At 55.9% G+C, this 14,264-nt stretch overlaps 1 protein-coding gene across 1 annotated transcript in view; it reads left to right on the top strand.

Moving 5' to 3' along the window:
• Positions 1-13,179, top strand: part of KCNC1 (potassium voltage-gated channel subfamily C member 1) — a 43,729-nt gene extending 30,550 nt beyond the window's left edge. The window contains exons 3-5 of the mRNA XM_081538279.1: positions 3,027-3,960; positions 10,927-11,115; positions 13,115-13,179. Coding sequence (XP_081394405.1) covers positions 3,027-3,960; positions 10,927-11,115; positions 13,115-13,179 — 1,188 coding nt within the window. The remainder of the gene's footprint in view (positions 1-3,026; positions 3,961-10,926; positions 11,116-13,114) is intronic.
• The last annotated feature ends 1,085 nt before the right edge of the window (positions 13,180-14,264 follow it).

Below are 14,264 nucleotides of genomic sequence, written 5' to 3'. Positions count from 1 at the left end.
GTGGATGCTGTACTGGTGGCTGAGATTGAAGCCTCAACATGCTGGCTTTTATGACAGTGATCCCATTGACAGAGAGCCCGATGTGCGTGGAGGGGACAGAGGAGGACAGCTATGGGACGATTTAAGAAGGGGATGCCATGGCTGATGGAGCAAAGGGGAGAGGCAGCGCCTCCTGCCTTCCACCACTGGCCCTGGGAGTCTGGGCTGTGAATTCCAAGCTCTAAGACGGAGCCCTTCAGAAGGAATCTGACAAATACCCAGCATTTGGGGATGTGTTCTTAGCTCCAAGAGCTATGACAACTGCTAATGGAAAAAGCGCTGGAGCTGGATGAACCTGGATCGGAGCTAGTGACCTCTTCCAGTTGCTTCCACTTTGCTTTCCTAGCCTGCCCCTGTAGTGTCCCAAGTCAGCACTATCTGGACCCTTAAAGTGCTGTTTCTGGAGTCAGAAGACCTGGCTTAAGTCCCTGCACTGCCCTCACCTTGTCCAAACCCCACCTACTTCACAGGGCTGATGGGGGCTCACCTTTTCAGTCCACTGCACTTTACTTGTCTCTGTGTGTGTCCTTTATCTTCAGCTGTGCAGGGGGCTCCCTTGGGGCAGGGCTGAGGTCTTATTGCACTCCGTGCTGGGCATAGCCTGGCACTCGGTGAGGAATGGAAGGAAAAAAGTAAGGATGGGTGGATGGATGGACAGGTAGGTAGATGGGTAGGTGGAAGGAAGGGAGGGAGGAAGGAAAAAGAGAGAAGGAAGAGACGATGAATAAATGCCTGATGTATGGGAAAGAGGGAGTGAAGGGAGGAGGAACAAAAGAAGGAATAGAAGAAGGGAGAAAAGAAGGATGAATGGATATGTGGATAAAAAGGAGGGAGAGAGGGTAGAAGGAAGGAAGGATGAGTGGGTGAAAGGGAGAAAGAAAGGAAGAAGCAAAGAAAGGGAAGATGGAAGGAAGAAGAAGGCAGAGGGGTCACACTCGATAGTAGTCTAGGATCAAGTTTTTGAAAATTGCATGACTCTCTAAAGCCAGGAGGAGCCAGCATGCCCTGATGAGTGGCTTGGGCAGATCACTTCCTGTTTCTGTGCCCCAGACTTCCCATTTGTAGCATGCAATGTCTTGGACTAGATAATCTCTAAAGGCTGCTCTTACTCTGATATTCTAAAATGCTGACCTTGTCCCTTCCCCTCTCCTCTCCCCTTCTCTCAACTTGGAATGTGTCTTTGCAGGTCCATGCAGTTCTTGGTTTCTAGATCTGTGCCAGGTTGGGTGTCAGGTCTCATGGACATGGTCAACCCAGACAGGGTCACCACCAAGTGGGGAGGTGCATCAATACAAACTAAAGAAATTACTAGAAGCACCACGGCTGCCTCTTGTGGCAGATACAGAGTGGGACCTTGGCACTCCTTGAAGTTTTCTGTGAAGGCAGCTCTGGAGAATGAACTTGCCACCGATTCTAGTCTGTAGCCCAGAGTTGTCTCCATGGAGATGGCCTTGCACCGTTCATGGTCTATCTTGACAGGCTGGAAGAAGGGGACTCCAGAGGGGAGGGAAGCAGCAGGAACAAGAAAGCTGGGTGGGTTCCTGGAGGAGAATCCCCTGGCCAGGGCTCCTCCACCCAGGGCAGTGATAAAGTTCCATGATCCCAGACTGGAGGCTGTAAGAAGAGCCCTTGTCTGGAATTCAGTCTGAGCATGAAGGTTTGAAACTCTGACAGCTGCTTGATTTTCTTTCCTGGGGTACCCATGTTTGCTTGTGGTTAGAGAAGCCCAGGGGGTCATCAGATAGGGGTGACCAAACCAAACTACAAAGTCTCCTGAACCTCTCTCAGGGGGTGGGGCCAGAGCAGGCCATTCTGGACAGACTGGGTTATTCTGGCCATTTCCTTCTCACCTGGGTAGGGGATCTGAAAGGACCAGGCACCCACACATGTTTGGAGTTCCCTCTTTCCCCAGCAGCTTCTTCCTTCCTCCCACCCACACCCTTCCCCTGGGGCCAGCCGGCAGCAGCAGGAGTGAAGCCATCTCTATGGTTTATGGTGCGTTTGAGGACCCCTGGTCCAATTCTCCTCCTTATTCCTGAATCTGCAACCCAGTATCTCTGACAAATGACTATTTTGTCTTTATTTCCGTGTCTCCAGGATGGGTAACTCATTTCCAATACATGATGTGAGTTCCTGGGACAATACAGAGAAGTGGGTAAAAGAGTTGTCTAGGGCCTTGGGGAAGATACATCTTTTGCAATTCAACGTAGGATAGACCATGAAGAGACCGCCTGCATGAGGTACAGATCCATGAAAAGGAGAGTGAACAGCCTAGCATAGGGACAGAAGAAAGATGGGAGATGTGGCCTTTGAGGGTCCTGGCTCCACCATAGCTTTCCCACCCTCCTTTCTTTGCCAACCGCAGCCTCAGCCACCTAGGTCACTTTTATCATTGGTGGGGTGGGGTGCTAAATGCTTTAACAAATCACATCTAGAGTGCAACGTCTCAACAAAGTAGAAGTTTATTTCCCACCCGTGCATTTAGTAGGTGTCTTTCTTTCCAGGGACCTAGCTGCTTCCTTCTGGTGGCCCTGCTGTCTTCCTCGGGCTTCAGCGTTTGACTGGCAATCAGGGAAAGAGAGAGGGCATGAAAGGTTGAGCTGGAAGGTTTTGTGAGCCAGGCCCGGCCTGCACGCACACCCTTTTGTGCACTGTCAGATGGCCTGAGACCAGTCATATGACCCCGCCCAGCCTGGAGGGCAGGCTGGGAAAATTATGATATAGCCATGCATCCAGGAAGAAAGGAAAGGCATTTGTGAAAACAGAGAAATCTCCGCCACAACCTCTTAACCCTTCAGGTCTCCTAACCCCATACTTCACACTCTGAAGAGGGAAAGGTGGCCTGCCAGCCTGGCCCATGTCAGAAGGGGCCTCCTGCAGGCATCTTGCCCAGCCTGACCCCAGACTGGACTTGGCCCAGAGGTACCCAGTCTCTCTGCTTTGGGGGAAGGGCCTCCCCTCTGACACTCTGTGTTTCTCCTCCACAGTATGTGGCCTTTGCCTCCCTGTTCTTCATCCTGGTCTCCATCACCACCTTCTGCCTGGAGACCCACGAGCGCTTCAACCCCATCGTGAACAAGACCGAGATTGAGAACGTGCGGAACGGCACACAAGTGCGCTACTACCGGGAGGCGGAGACGGAGGCCTTCCTCACCTACATCGAGGGCGTCTGCGTGGTCTGGTTCACCTTCGAGTTCCTCATGCGTGTGGTCTTCTGCCCCAACAAGGTGGAGTTCATCAAGAATTCGCTCAACATCATCGACTTTGTGGCCATCCTCCCCTTCTACCTGGAGGTGGGCCTGAGCGGCCTGTCCTCTAAGGCTGCCAAGGATGTGCTGGGCTTCCTGCGTGTCGTCCGCTTCGTGCGTATCCTGCGCATCTTCAAGCTGACCCGCCACTTCGTGGGGCTACGGGTCTTGGGCCATACTCTGCGAGCCAGCACTAATGAGTTCTTACTGCTCATCATCTTCCTGGCTCTGGGCGTCCTGATCTTCGCCACCATGATCTACTATGCCGAGAGGATAGGGGCGCAGCCCAATGACCCGAGCGCCAGTGAGCACACCCACTTTAAGAACATCCCCATCGGCTTCTGGTGGGCTGTGGTCACCATGACGACACTGGGCTATGGAGACATGTACCCGCAGACGTGGTCCGGCATGTTGGTGGGAGCGCTGTGTGCGCTGGCAGGTGTGCTGACCATCGCCATGCCCGTGCCCGTCATCGTGAACAATTTCGGGATGTATTACTCCTTAGCCATGGCTAAGCAGAAACTACCAAAGAAAAAAAAGAAGCATATTCCGCGGCCACCGCAGCTGGGATCTCCCAATTATTGTAAATCTGTCGTAAACTCTCCACATCACAGTACTCAGAGTGACACATGCCCGCTGGCCCAGGAAGAAATTTTAGAAATTAACAGAGCAGGTAGGAAACCTCTTAGAGGCATGTCAATCTGACCTTTCACCTCTGCCCCCTGTAGCGATGATTCCAGATTCAGTCAGACTGCTTCCTTAGTTCCGTGGGTGACTCTGGACCCCACGCTCAGTCTCGAGGTGTGGTGTCTGGGGGCCCAGGGAGATGCTGGGCAGCCAAATTCACGAGGTGAGAGCCTGCTAGAACCTCACTGGTGGCTCCCGGTAAGGAGGTTGACACACTGGTCTCGTGGGGTTCTGAAGAGATGCCACGGCCCACAAGGTTGCTGAGAACTCTCTTAGCAGGAGCCCGGGGGCTCCGCTGCTCGATGGGCAGGAGTTGGGCGTGAGTCGCTGACTCAGGCCACTGACCCAGAGTCACGGCGGGGCGGGGTGGGTGTGATTGAGAAATGCCAGACAGCTGCCCATTTGGTCTTTACACGGCTCCCTTCGGGCAGTGCACGTAGCACGGATGGTGCCTGGGCTCTGGCAGGAGGTCCCTGCAGAGACAGCAGCAAGGATTCTCACCCCCTAGCAGAGCCTGTCTCCATAGCTGCGTAGCATTCCTGCTCCGATGCCGGCTGCCTAGCTCCAGGCGCGTCCTCGGAGACGCCTCTTGCCCTCCGTAACAAGCTTACTCACCCCACAGCATGCGGAACCAGCTCATCTTCTACCACCACTCTAGAGTTTAGCGTTTATCTTTAGGAACCTGTTGGAGTGACTCTAGCTTTCACATTGTCTGTCTCGGTTGATGGTCCAGTGGGAGTTTCCGGTGGCCTTCTTTCTGATGGAAGCGGCTGGTGAGCGAAGGACTAGAGGGGGCCACCACCCGGGCAGCTTAGATGAAAGCGCTTCAGACCAGCAACAACCTCCCACTGAGAGTGTTCCCTGTTTCCGGGCGGTAGGGACTGCAGCAGCAATACACGACATCCCAACCAGTGTACGCCCACTTTCCCGTGAATTCAGTGGGGGTCAGGGAGGGGGGAGGGGGGCCATGAAACAATACTAGTCACCGAGGGATATATTCTCATATTCCATGGCTAGTGGTTCGTTATGGGACTATCTCAGTTTTATGAGAACCTGCACATAGCACATAAAGTTGATCATGGGGCTCTGGTCCGAAGATATAAAGCCCATAGTCTACCTCTACCCATGGAATACCATCGACTTATTCTGTGGACACAGGGATTTGAAGGGAATGAACGACCCAGAAAAGCATGATGACACTGAACTCAGAAGGAGTGCTGGGGCAAGGGAGGCTGAGTGAGCGACAGGTAGTGTTTAGTCTGCAGAAGACACCCCTGTGCCCAGGGCAGGAGGTAGGGGCTGCAGGCTCCCTCAGCCCTAGAGGAGCAAGTGTCCCCTGGTTTGGATGGCCTCCCCTGTGGCTGACTGTTTCTTTCTTCCCTGTTGCCCCACTCTCTGGCCCACCACCCCATCCTACTCCTCATCCGACTTCATCTCATAGCTATACTGCCCAGAGTGGTACCCCCAAAGTCCACCTCTCTGTCTGAGGTCTTTCCAGCCCCTTTGCCTGGTCCCATACCCCTCCCCACTCCCTGGGATCCCTGTAGGCACCTGAGAGGAACGTGGCTAGTGTTCTGGGCTGGGCCAGGAGCAGGGCAGGGGTCTCAGAGGCTGGAATGGGAGGGCCTGGGGTGGGGCTGGACTCCTCGGCCAATGCGTGGCTCCTGCTCAGCCAGCCAGGCACGGGCCGTGGAAAGCCCCTGCCCCGCCTCTCTGCTTTGGATCATCTCACCCTTCTGTTCGACCTCAGGAGCACCGTCATGGCGAGGAAAATTCCGGGGGCTCTGGGAAAGAGTCTGGGTGGGCCTTGCTCCTAGCTTCACTCCAGGCCTCAGCAGGAAGAGCTGAGCCTGAGTGGCATCACCATACCGCTCCTTGGCCCTCTGTCCCATCCTCCCCAGTGATGCACTCCAGTCAGGCACAAATCCTTCAGTCCCAGACAGTGCCAGTATTCTCTATGTGCTGAGGGCATGCGTGCACGCACACATGTACACACACATGCACACACGTGTACACATGCATGCATGTGCACACACACACCGAGTGCAGATGTGTGTTCTGATATGTACACCAGCTAGCCCCAGGACACAGGCCCTCTTCCCAGAAAGCCTGTGCACTCCTCCTAGAGCCCCTGCACCCCACCACCATGACAGCCCTGTCCCTGGGACCCTCTGCCCTGGCCCCAGGTCTCAGCGATCCAGATTGTCCTGGCATAAGCCAGGTCCTTGGAGCCCTTCTCTCTGGGGCCCAGATGCCTCACTCTCTCACATCCCTCACACTCTGCCTCCTCCCCTTTCCCAAGTTCTCACTACTCCTGGGGATGCTGTCTTGACGTCCCAGACCTGCTCTGAGCCTGGTCCCTCACCAGAACCCTCCTCCCTCCAAAAGCTGGTGTGTGAGAACCAAATTATCACCCAGAGAGTGTGTGATCCTTAGGGGGTGTCTCTGCATCCCCGAGTCCCTTCCCATTGGCCTCCTTTTCTGCTTGCAGCTATGCTCCTTGGTGGATATGGGGTTAGAGTGTGTTGGTGAGTGAGTGCTGGGGAGGCCAGAGGTGAGGAAGGCAAATATTGGGGGAGGCTGGACCCTGCAGGAACTGAGAGCTGAGATGCAGTCCCCAAGACCTTGACAACCTCACTCCACCCCAAGGGCAGTCAGTTGGCCCAGTGAGACCTGGGGTTCTCCAATTCCACCTTTAGAACCTGGGTTGGGGCAAAGTGCAACATGCTGGGCTCTGAGGGCGCCCCCTGCCCAGGGCCAGACTCCTGGGACTCAGGCAAGCCGTCCCACACATGTCAGCAGCACCCTCCCCTCCACTCCCCGTCTTGGTCTCTCCTGCAGCCTCAGGTCGAGTGTCTGGTCTCCTCGGTACCATGACTGACATGGCCCCAGTGTTTGGGGGATTCGTCCCGGCGGGGGTTGTAGGGTCTCATGGGGGGATGCCAGGATGGCACCCCCATGGTTAGGGACTGGGGTTGATGGTCCAGGAGAAGCTGCTTCTCTCGCAGAAAGGGGGTCCCTCCCCCACCTGCAGTCAGGGGCCCAGACCACCTGCTCTGGGCAGTTCAGAGTGCTCCCTCTGTCCTGCCATTTGCATTCACGTGTGTCTCGTCCATCTCTGCTCCTGTGATGTGGGTTGGTCCTCTGTGGTGCTGCGTCTGGGGCTGTGGGGTCCCACCGTAGGTGAGCGGGGGCTGGCACAGGGGACGGGTGGTGGCCAGACCTCCCCCTTTCTGTCCATGAACACCTAGGGCAGCAGTAAGGTCCTGAAAACACCCCGTCTGGGTCTGCCCCGAGCTGGGACAGAGCTACCCCTGCAGCCTCTGGGGTCTGCCCCGAGCAGCTGAGTCCAAAGCGGCCCTGGCCCCGGCCCTCCACCCCTCCCCTGCTGGCTGCAGTGGGTGCGGGAAGTGGTGTACCCCCCGGGGCAGGGGAGGTGGCGGGATTGGGACAGGAGTGACCAGGCAGGGTGTGGGCAGGGCCCCTCCACAGGGGCTAACCAAGTTTCTGCTCAGATGCAGGGCCAGGGTGGGCAGCAGGGGGCCCTGAGTGGGGTCAGCGAGGCCCCCAGGTGGCTAAGGGGGAAGGAGCGGAGAAATAAGGGGCTCTGAGGGCCAGGTCTGGGTGTTCTTTTCTGTGTTGTTCACATGCTCTCTCTTTCTCTCTCTCCACTAATCATGTTTCTCTCTCTCTCCTCGTTCTGTTGCATGACTTGTGCCGGTTCTCGTGATTGTGCTCAGCTCGTGTCTCTCACAGACCATCCCCAGTTAACCTGGGGCTTTTTCCCTGAGCCCCCAGCTGGGCAGCCCCCCTCTGGGGGGCCAAACCCAAGGAAACTCCCAGCCACCCCCCTGCCCCACCCTAGCCCTGCGTGCGCCCCCGGCGCCCGCTGCTGGTGTGAACAGTAAGTACCTTGGTGGTGCCTGGAGACCAGGGCACACAAGCCAGCCTGCTGGCTCAGGGCCGGACATCGGGTTCTCCTTGCTCCAAAGTTTAAAAAAAAATGACCCTCTCGTGGACGCTCATCTCTCTCAGCCCATTTCAAAGCCTGGAAACCATCTTTGTGAGATGCTGCCCATGCTGCCATTTCATCATCGCAGGCCCTTGGGTCTAGTGGGGGCCGAGGGGCCCTGGGCCAGGGAGGGCAGGGCTCCCAGCCTTCTGGGGAGCAGGTAGGAACTGAGGGACCTGGTGACCATCTCATCTAAAGGACAAGGTCGGGGTATGAGGGGGAAGTTTTGGGTGAGCTGGCACCTCTGGCTTTTTTCATGAGTTCCCCAGGTTTGGTGAGCTGGCCCCCCCTTGGCCAGTCTCTTTTCCAGCCCTCCTCTGGAGTTGGGGAGGGAGAGTATGGTTCCCAGTTTCTGAGAGCACCCCACATCGCAGATAAGCCCACAGCCCAGGGAGGCTGGCTCCTTCAAAGAGCAGGACCAAAACACTCCCACCCAGGCTCGGCCTCTTCTCAGAGGTCATGTTTGGGAGAAGAAGCAAGCTCCGAGGAGAGAAGGGGGTCTGGCTCATACCCACCCAGGCAGCCTACTCCGCTACCCCCTGGCCCGACCTCTGCAGGGAAACCAGCCTCAACTTCAGGTCCTCTAAGGGCTGTGGGAGCTGGCTGCCCCAGGGGCACGGCAGTGGGGGGCAGAGTCACACGGAGGGTCTCAGGCTCGGCCACCCAAGCCTGGGTGAGAGCCCTGCAGGCGGTAGATACCTCCGCTGACAGGCGATGGCCAGTGGAGAGATCGCAAGTTCTGGCTCTCCCCCCGGATGGAGATGCTGCCTGCTAGGACTCACCGTTTTCCCCTAGAAGAAAATGTGTACAGGACACTATGGGCTCCAATTGCCATCCCCCTATCCACTACCTCCTCGCTTAAACTTCCTTCCCCTCTCCCCAGAGACCCTTGGGAGGGCCAGCCAGACTGGGAGGCAGGACCGGGCTGGTCTGTGTGCACACCCGTGTGCCCTCAGACACACCCCCAGTGTTAGGCAGCCCCCAGTTCCCCAGAGTGGCCCCAACCCCAGTCACATGGTATCAGAGTTACCTTGGTAACTGGCCTTTCTGGTTCAGAGTGAATTGGGGAGTGAAGCCCCTGGGATTTGTCAAGAAACACACTGTACATGAAATGCTTTGCCATCTTGTACGACAGACTTTTTTTTTTAAGTTCCAAAATTATGATGGGATTTTTTTTTTTTTTTTTTGGATTTGCTTTACGAATAAACCTGATTGGTCCATTTCTCTTTTGACTGACTGCCTCTTTGTAGTGACATGATGTGTACACGGGTGGTGGTCCCGCCCGCGGGCACGCCGAGTGTGTGCACACGGAGAAGGATCACTTCTGCGTGTAGTTACATGATGTGAACAGGGTCACGGAGAGGGTCAAATTGGGTGGAGACTCTCTCCAGCTATTTGCCCCTCTTTAGCCTTTCAGAGGGTCTCCCCCTGTGGTCACGCCCATGTTGGATCTGTCTTCCCTTGAGGCTCTCACCCTGGAGGAAGTCTTTGAGGAAACCTCAGGCTTCCCTCGTAACTCAGTCAGTGAAAATCCGCCTGCAATGCAGTAGACACGGGTTTGATTCCTGGGTTGGGAAGATCCCCTGGAGAAGGAAATGGCAACCCGCTCCAGTATTCTTGCCTGGAAAATCCCATGGACAGAGGAGCCTGGTGGGCTACACAGTCCATGGGGTCGCAAGAGTCGGACACGACTTAGCGACTAAACTACCACCACCACCACCAGGGCCCACCCTGGGGACTGAGTCGGCGCCAACCTAACCAGGGAGAGTCTGCTTGGAGGGCAGAGAGTGGGGGAGGGGTCCCCAAGAGTGATGGGTGGGGGCAGAGGCTGACGGAGCCCCGTCTGCCAGCTCCAGAGGCGTCCACGATGCTGCTCTTGGATTTGGGGGAGTGCCCTGCTCTGGCCAGAGCTGCGCCCTCACCAAATGTGCCTCCAAACTTCTTCCCAGGTTCCTTCTCAGGCTACCGCAGAGGCCAAGACTGGTCTTTCCCACCCGAGTCCATCAGCCGCTGTTGTCTTTACACATCCATTTGCTCTGCTTTGCGGGGGACGCTGCCAAGAGGAGATGGAGGAATGGGAGCCCCTCCCAAACCCTGGCCGCTGTCACTGCCTCATGCCTGCATTCTTGTTGCACCTGTGCAAGCTGACGAGGCCTGCTCGAGGCAGGGCGGGGTGGAAGACCCTGGCTTGGTCTGGGTGGCGATCGGAGTGGACTGAGTGACCAGCTTAAGTCTGTACGGGGAAGAAGCAGATAGAGTGGTCAACAGCATGGGGGACCAGGAGACTGCTTGCCCAGGCCTAGTCTGTATGGGGGATGGAGCATAGAGAGTGACCAGATTAGGTCCATATAGGGGTGGGATAGAGTGATCAGACAGGGTGTGGTGGGGGAACAGCGTGAAGCAAATGACCAGAGAGAATCCACAGGGGGCCGGGAGTAGAGTTGACCTTGGGGTTTGGGTGGGGCCCAGGGATGTCTGAGCAGACAGCTGGATGTGGAGGGGGCAGCCGGGCTCTAGTCAGCAGCAGAGGGATCAGAAAAGGCTGCCGCTCTGGACAGGAGTGTTTCTGCGTGTCTGTCTGTCTTCTCCCTGAGCTCTGTGTCTGGCCCTCTACCCATGACCGCATCCACACCATCTCATCGGCCCCGCCTTGGACATTGGGCCCGGCCCCCCAGCACCGCGCTTGCTGGGCCCATCACCAACTCATCTTTTTGCAAACTTTGAGCAAACCCAGGAACCCTCCTCCCCAGCATTGTGGGCAGCCCAAAGGCTGCCCGAACGAGCTGGGGACCCCCAGCCTCGTGCCTCTGCCTCCACGGCCCGCTCACTTTTCTGTCCTCAGTCACGGGCTGCCCTTTGCTGATGTCCCACTCTGGCCTGTCCCCCCCCCGCACTAAACAGTTTTCAGTGTCTCAATAGCTTCTGCTTATATGTTTGAAGATTCCAAACTGAATGGGGAGGTGGCGAAGGCCGCGCTGGCGAACGAAGACTGCCCCCACATAGACCAGGCCCTCACTCCCGATGAGGGCCTGCCTTTTACGCGCTCAGGCACCCGCGAGAGATACGGACCCTGCTTCCTCTTATCAACTGGGGAGTACGCGTGCCCACCTGGTGGAGGAGTGAGAAAGGGTATGTAGAGGAGGCCGGGGTGCTCTGCGTCAGCGGGCCTGCCTCGCGCTCCTGCACATGGGTGGGCAGGGCGGCGGGCGAGGGGCGCTGAGGGGCAGGCAGGCACACTGAGGGGGGGCAAGGAGCAGGAGGAGCCCCAGGGTCGACCACGGAAGTCTGAGTACCACCCTCCGCAAGTGGGACGGCAGGCTGGCAGAGAGAACCTGAGGTCTGGGCAGCTGTGGGTTGGAATTGATCTCGGGGGTAGGAGGGGACTTGGGGACAGGCTGGCCGACTACGTTCCCCCAAGGCAGAGGGGTACCCAGAGATGTGGGAAGATCCTCTACTTCCCCCAGGCTACTCTGGCTGATGGCAGGTCAGACCCCAACGGCAAAGTGATGTCCCCTGTCCCTTGGCTGGGGAGAGCAACAGGGTAGGCATGGGCTGGCCGGGACCCTGTGGGCCTAGTCACCCAAGATCCATGTTCTGGAAGAGGCATCCTTTAAAGAGAATCCATAGACCAGTTGGGGGAGGGCTTGGGTCATGATGAGAGAGATAGCTTAAAGGCTTGGCAGTGAGGCCAGCGTCCTTGCAAAGGTAAGGTAACAACACTGTGAGTGGCAGATAGGAAACTAGCCAAGAGGAGGTGGGTATGTAGGACTCCGTGCAACCCCTTCCGACCCCAGCACCCATTAGCCACGGCCCCAGGTGTGGTCAGCACCCCCTTGTGGTTGATGAAGGTGGAGCCCCATGGTGGTCAGTGTTGAATCAGACCCTTATCTTATACCGACCTCCTGCGGACAAGGCTTCCACTAGAGCTTGAGCATGGATTGGGGAGAGGTTTGGGGCGGGGGCCCAGTGCACCCTAGATCCAGGCTCCAGACACCAGGCAGGGCCTGGAAGGCGGAGGAAGCCATCCTCGGCACAGCGTGCTGGCTGGGCAGCTCATGCATGTTGGGGAGCGGCTCACAGGCTCACACGGGATGGTTGCATGCTGACTGGGGTGAGCAGGTTGGGCTAGGTAGTTGGTCTTTTTAGAGCAACAGTTGGTGTAGCTGGTGGCCATTCACAACTGCTCCAGTATTTGAAATGGTTCAATAATATGTGAGGAGAAAATAGAGAATTCAAAATAATGGGCAAACCCAGAAGAGGAGAGGCAGCCCACATGGAGACAAGGGAAGTCCTTCTGGTGCTTGGCGTGCTCTCCTGATCCAGGCTGGCCTCTGCTTCCTTGCCCTGCCTGGAGGTCCCATGGACCCCAGCGCGGCATACCACGCCCCGCATGGTGCTGCATGGAAGGGGGGCTGCCGGCCTGGGGGCTGCCTGCCCTATCCTCGGCACCTTCCATGGATAGGCCTGAAGCTCCCCTTCACAACCGGCTTTCTCCCAAGTGGAGGCTCTAGAAAACCAGGATCAGGGGCAAGCCCAGGGGATGGGAGAGGAAGGCACGCAGACCATTCCCCATGGCTGTGCTCTGCTGGTAAGGTCTTATGGGGCTGCCTGTCTCCCTCATCTTGAATGTTGGATCAATCTGTGTGGCCTAAAAGAGCAGACAGGAGAGTTTCTTGACTGGGCTTCCAGAAGCCCAGGGTGTGTGGGACAAAAGCAGCCTGTAAGGAGCAAGGAGTCCGATGGCAACCACTGTCTGCAGGTGGTACCCACTCCGCAGTCCCCCAGAGCCACCAAGGGTGGGGAGCCCCCACTCGCATCCACCAGGCCCCGCTCTCATGGAGTCATGACAGCCGCTGAGGACTTGCTTTTCTCAGGATAATGCCAGCCATGAGCTGTGTGCGGGGTAGAGAACAGTTAGGGGCTCAACCCGTTCCCCCTAGGAGGGAGAGAAAGAGGCGTGCTGGGCTGGCTCACTGCATGGGAGAACCAAGCCAACTGGAGAAGATCCTGCCTGCCTCTGCATGCGGCTGTTTGGTCTTTCCTCCTCCTTCCTTAAAAACTAAGTACCAAGCGGGATGGGAAAGCCAAGAAGAGAAGCTCAAGTGTTAATTGTATTCTTTACATACAGATCTTTGCAAAGAAAGCCCTGTCATTGCTAAGTATATGCCGACAGAGGCTGTGAGAGTGACTTGACCAGGCGACTTGGCCCAGGACACTGGTGGCTATTAAGCATCTGGGTGGACCTGCAGCCCCTCCTCGCCCTCGGACAGAGTAAATTCACGCCATGCAGGTTTGCCGGACGAGTCCGAGTGGCCCAGGCCTTGTACTAGGACGGACGTAGCTTTTCTACGGCCAAATGGTAACTGACCGTAGAGGATTTCTTTTCCTTCTTTTCCTTTTTTTAAAAAAAAAAAACTTTTAATTTATTCGGGGAGGGGGTGGGATGGAGGGGTTCCTTAGCATGACTTGCATGAAGTTCAACAGAAAACCCAGCAATCCAAACCCATGAACCCTCCCCTGCAACTGTATGATTACCCTAAACCATGACAACAATGAAGAAAAACAAGCAAGAGTCCTCTATTTTCTTTCAAAGCTCTTTCCTTTTATACATGTTGTTGGAGCCAAACTGTAAAGGCGTTCGGTAAAAACCTGTACTTTTTTGGGGGGGGAGGGGAATGAGTGGTGTGGGGGAAGGAGTGGGGATGAGTAATGGATTGCTTCCCTTTTGTACACGGAGATCCAGAGTAAAGGTTCCCAAAAGGGCAGTCGGTCAGTCATTGGTCATATTGACCTCACCTTCATAGTTCATCTCTCACGTGGAAACTGAAAACTTTGCTCCAAATAGAATTGTGGAAACGCACTGCCGCCTTCTTCCCTCTGTTTGGCATGCTTGCAGCCCAGTGGACGTCTCCCCAAGACCCCTGACAGCGGCTAGTCTAGGTTGATTCGATCATCATAGCAGTGTGTAGATTCAGTGTGACCAACTTTCATAACAAATTGTTCATAGTAGATAATCAACACTGTATGGATTTTTCAAGTGTTCTTTCAGGGCACCAAAAAAGATCAGGACTGTGGGAGGGCCAGTCCTCCTGCACCTTTATCAAGGCACAACCCGGCATTGTATGCAATTAAGTACTTCAGAGTTTAAAAAAAAAAACAAAAAAATTGCATGCCCAATGTTATGCAAAGAGATTCTAGCATGAAATAAATTTTGTATCATGGTTTCTGTATAGTCTAAAGCAGATTTGTTTTCCTGAAGCAATCAGAGGTTTGCAGAG

The sequence above is a fragment of the Giraffa tippelskirchi genome, chromosome 11 (assembly GCF_054371585.1).
Source record: "Giraffa tippelskirchi isolate mGirTip1 chromosome 11, T2T-mGirTip1v1.2.pri, whole genome shotgun sequence".
Taxonomy (NCBI): Eukaryota; Metazoa; Chordata; class Mammalia; order Artiodactyla; family Giraffidae; genus Giraffa; species Giraffa tippelskirchi.
Note: the sequence above shows the minus strand (reverse complement) of the source record. Positions and strands in the feature narration are given on the sequence as shown.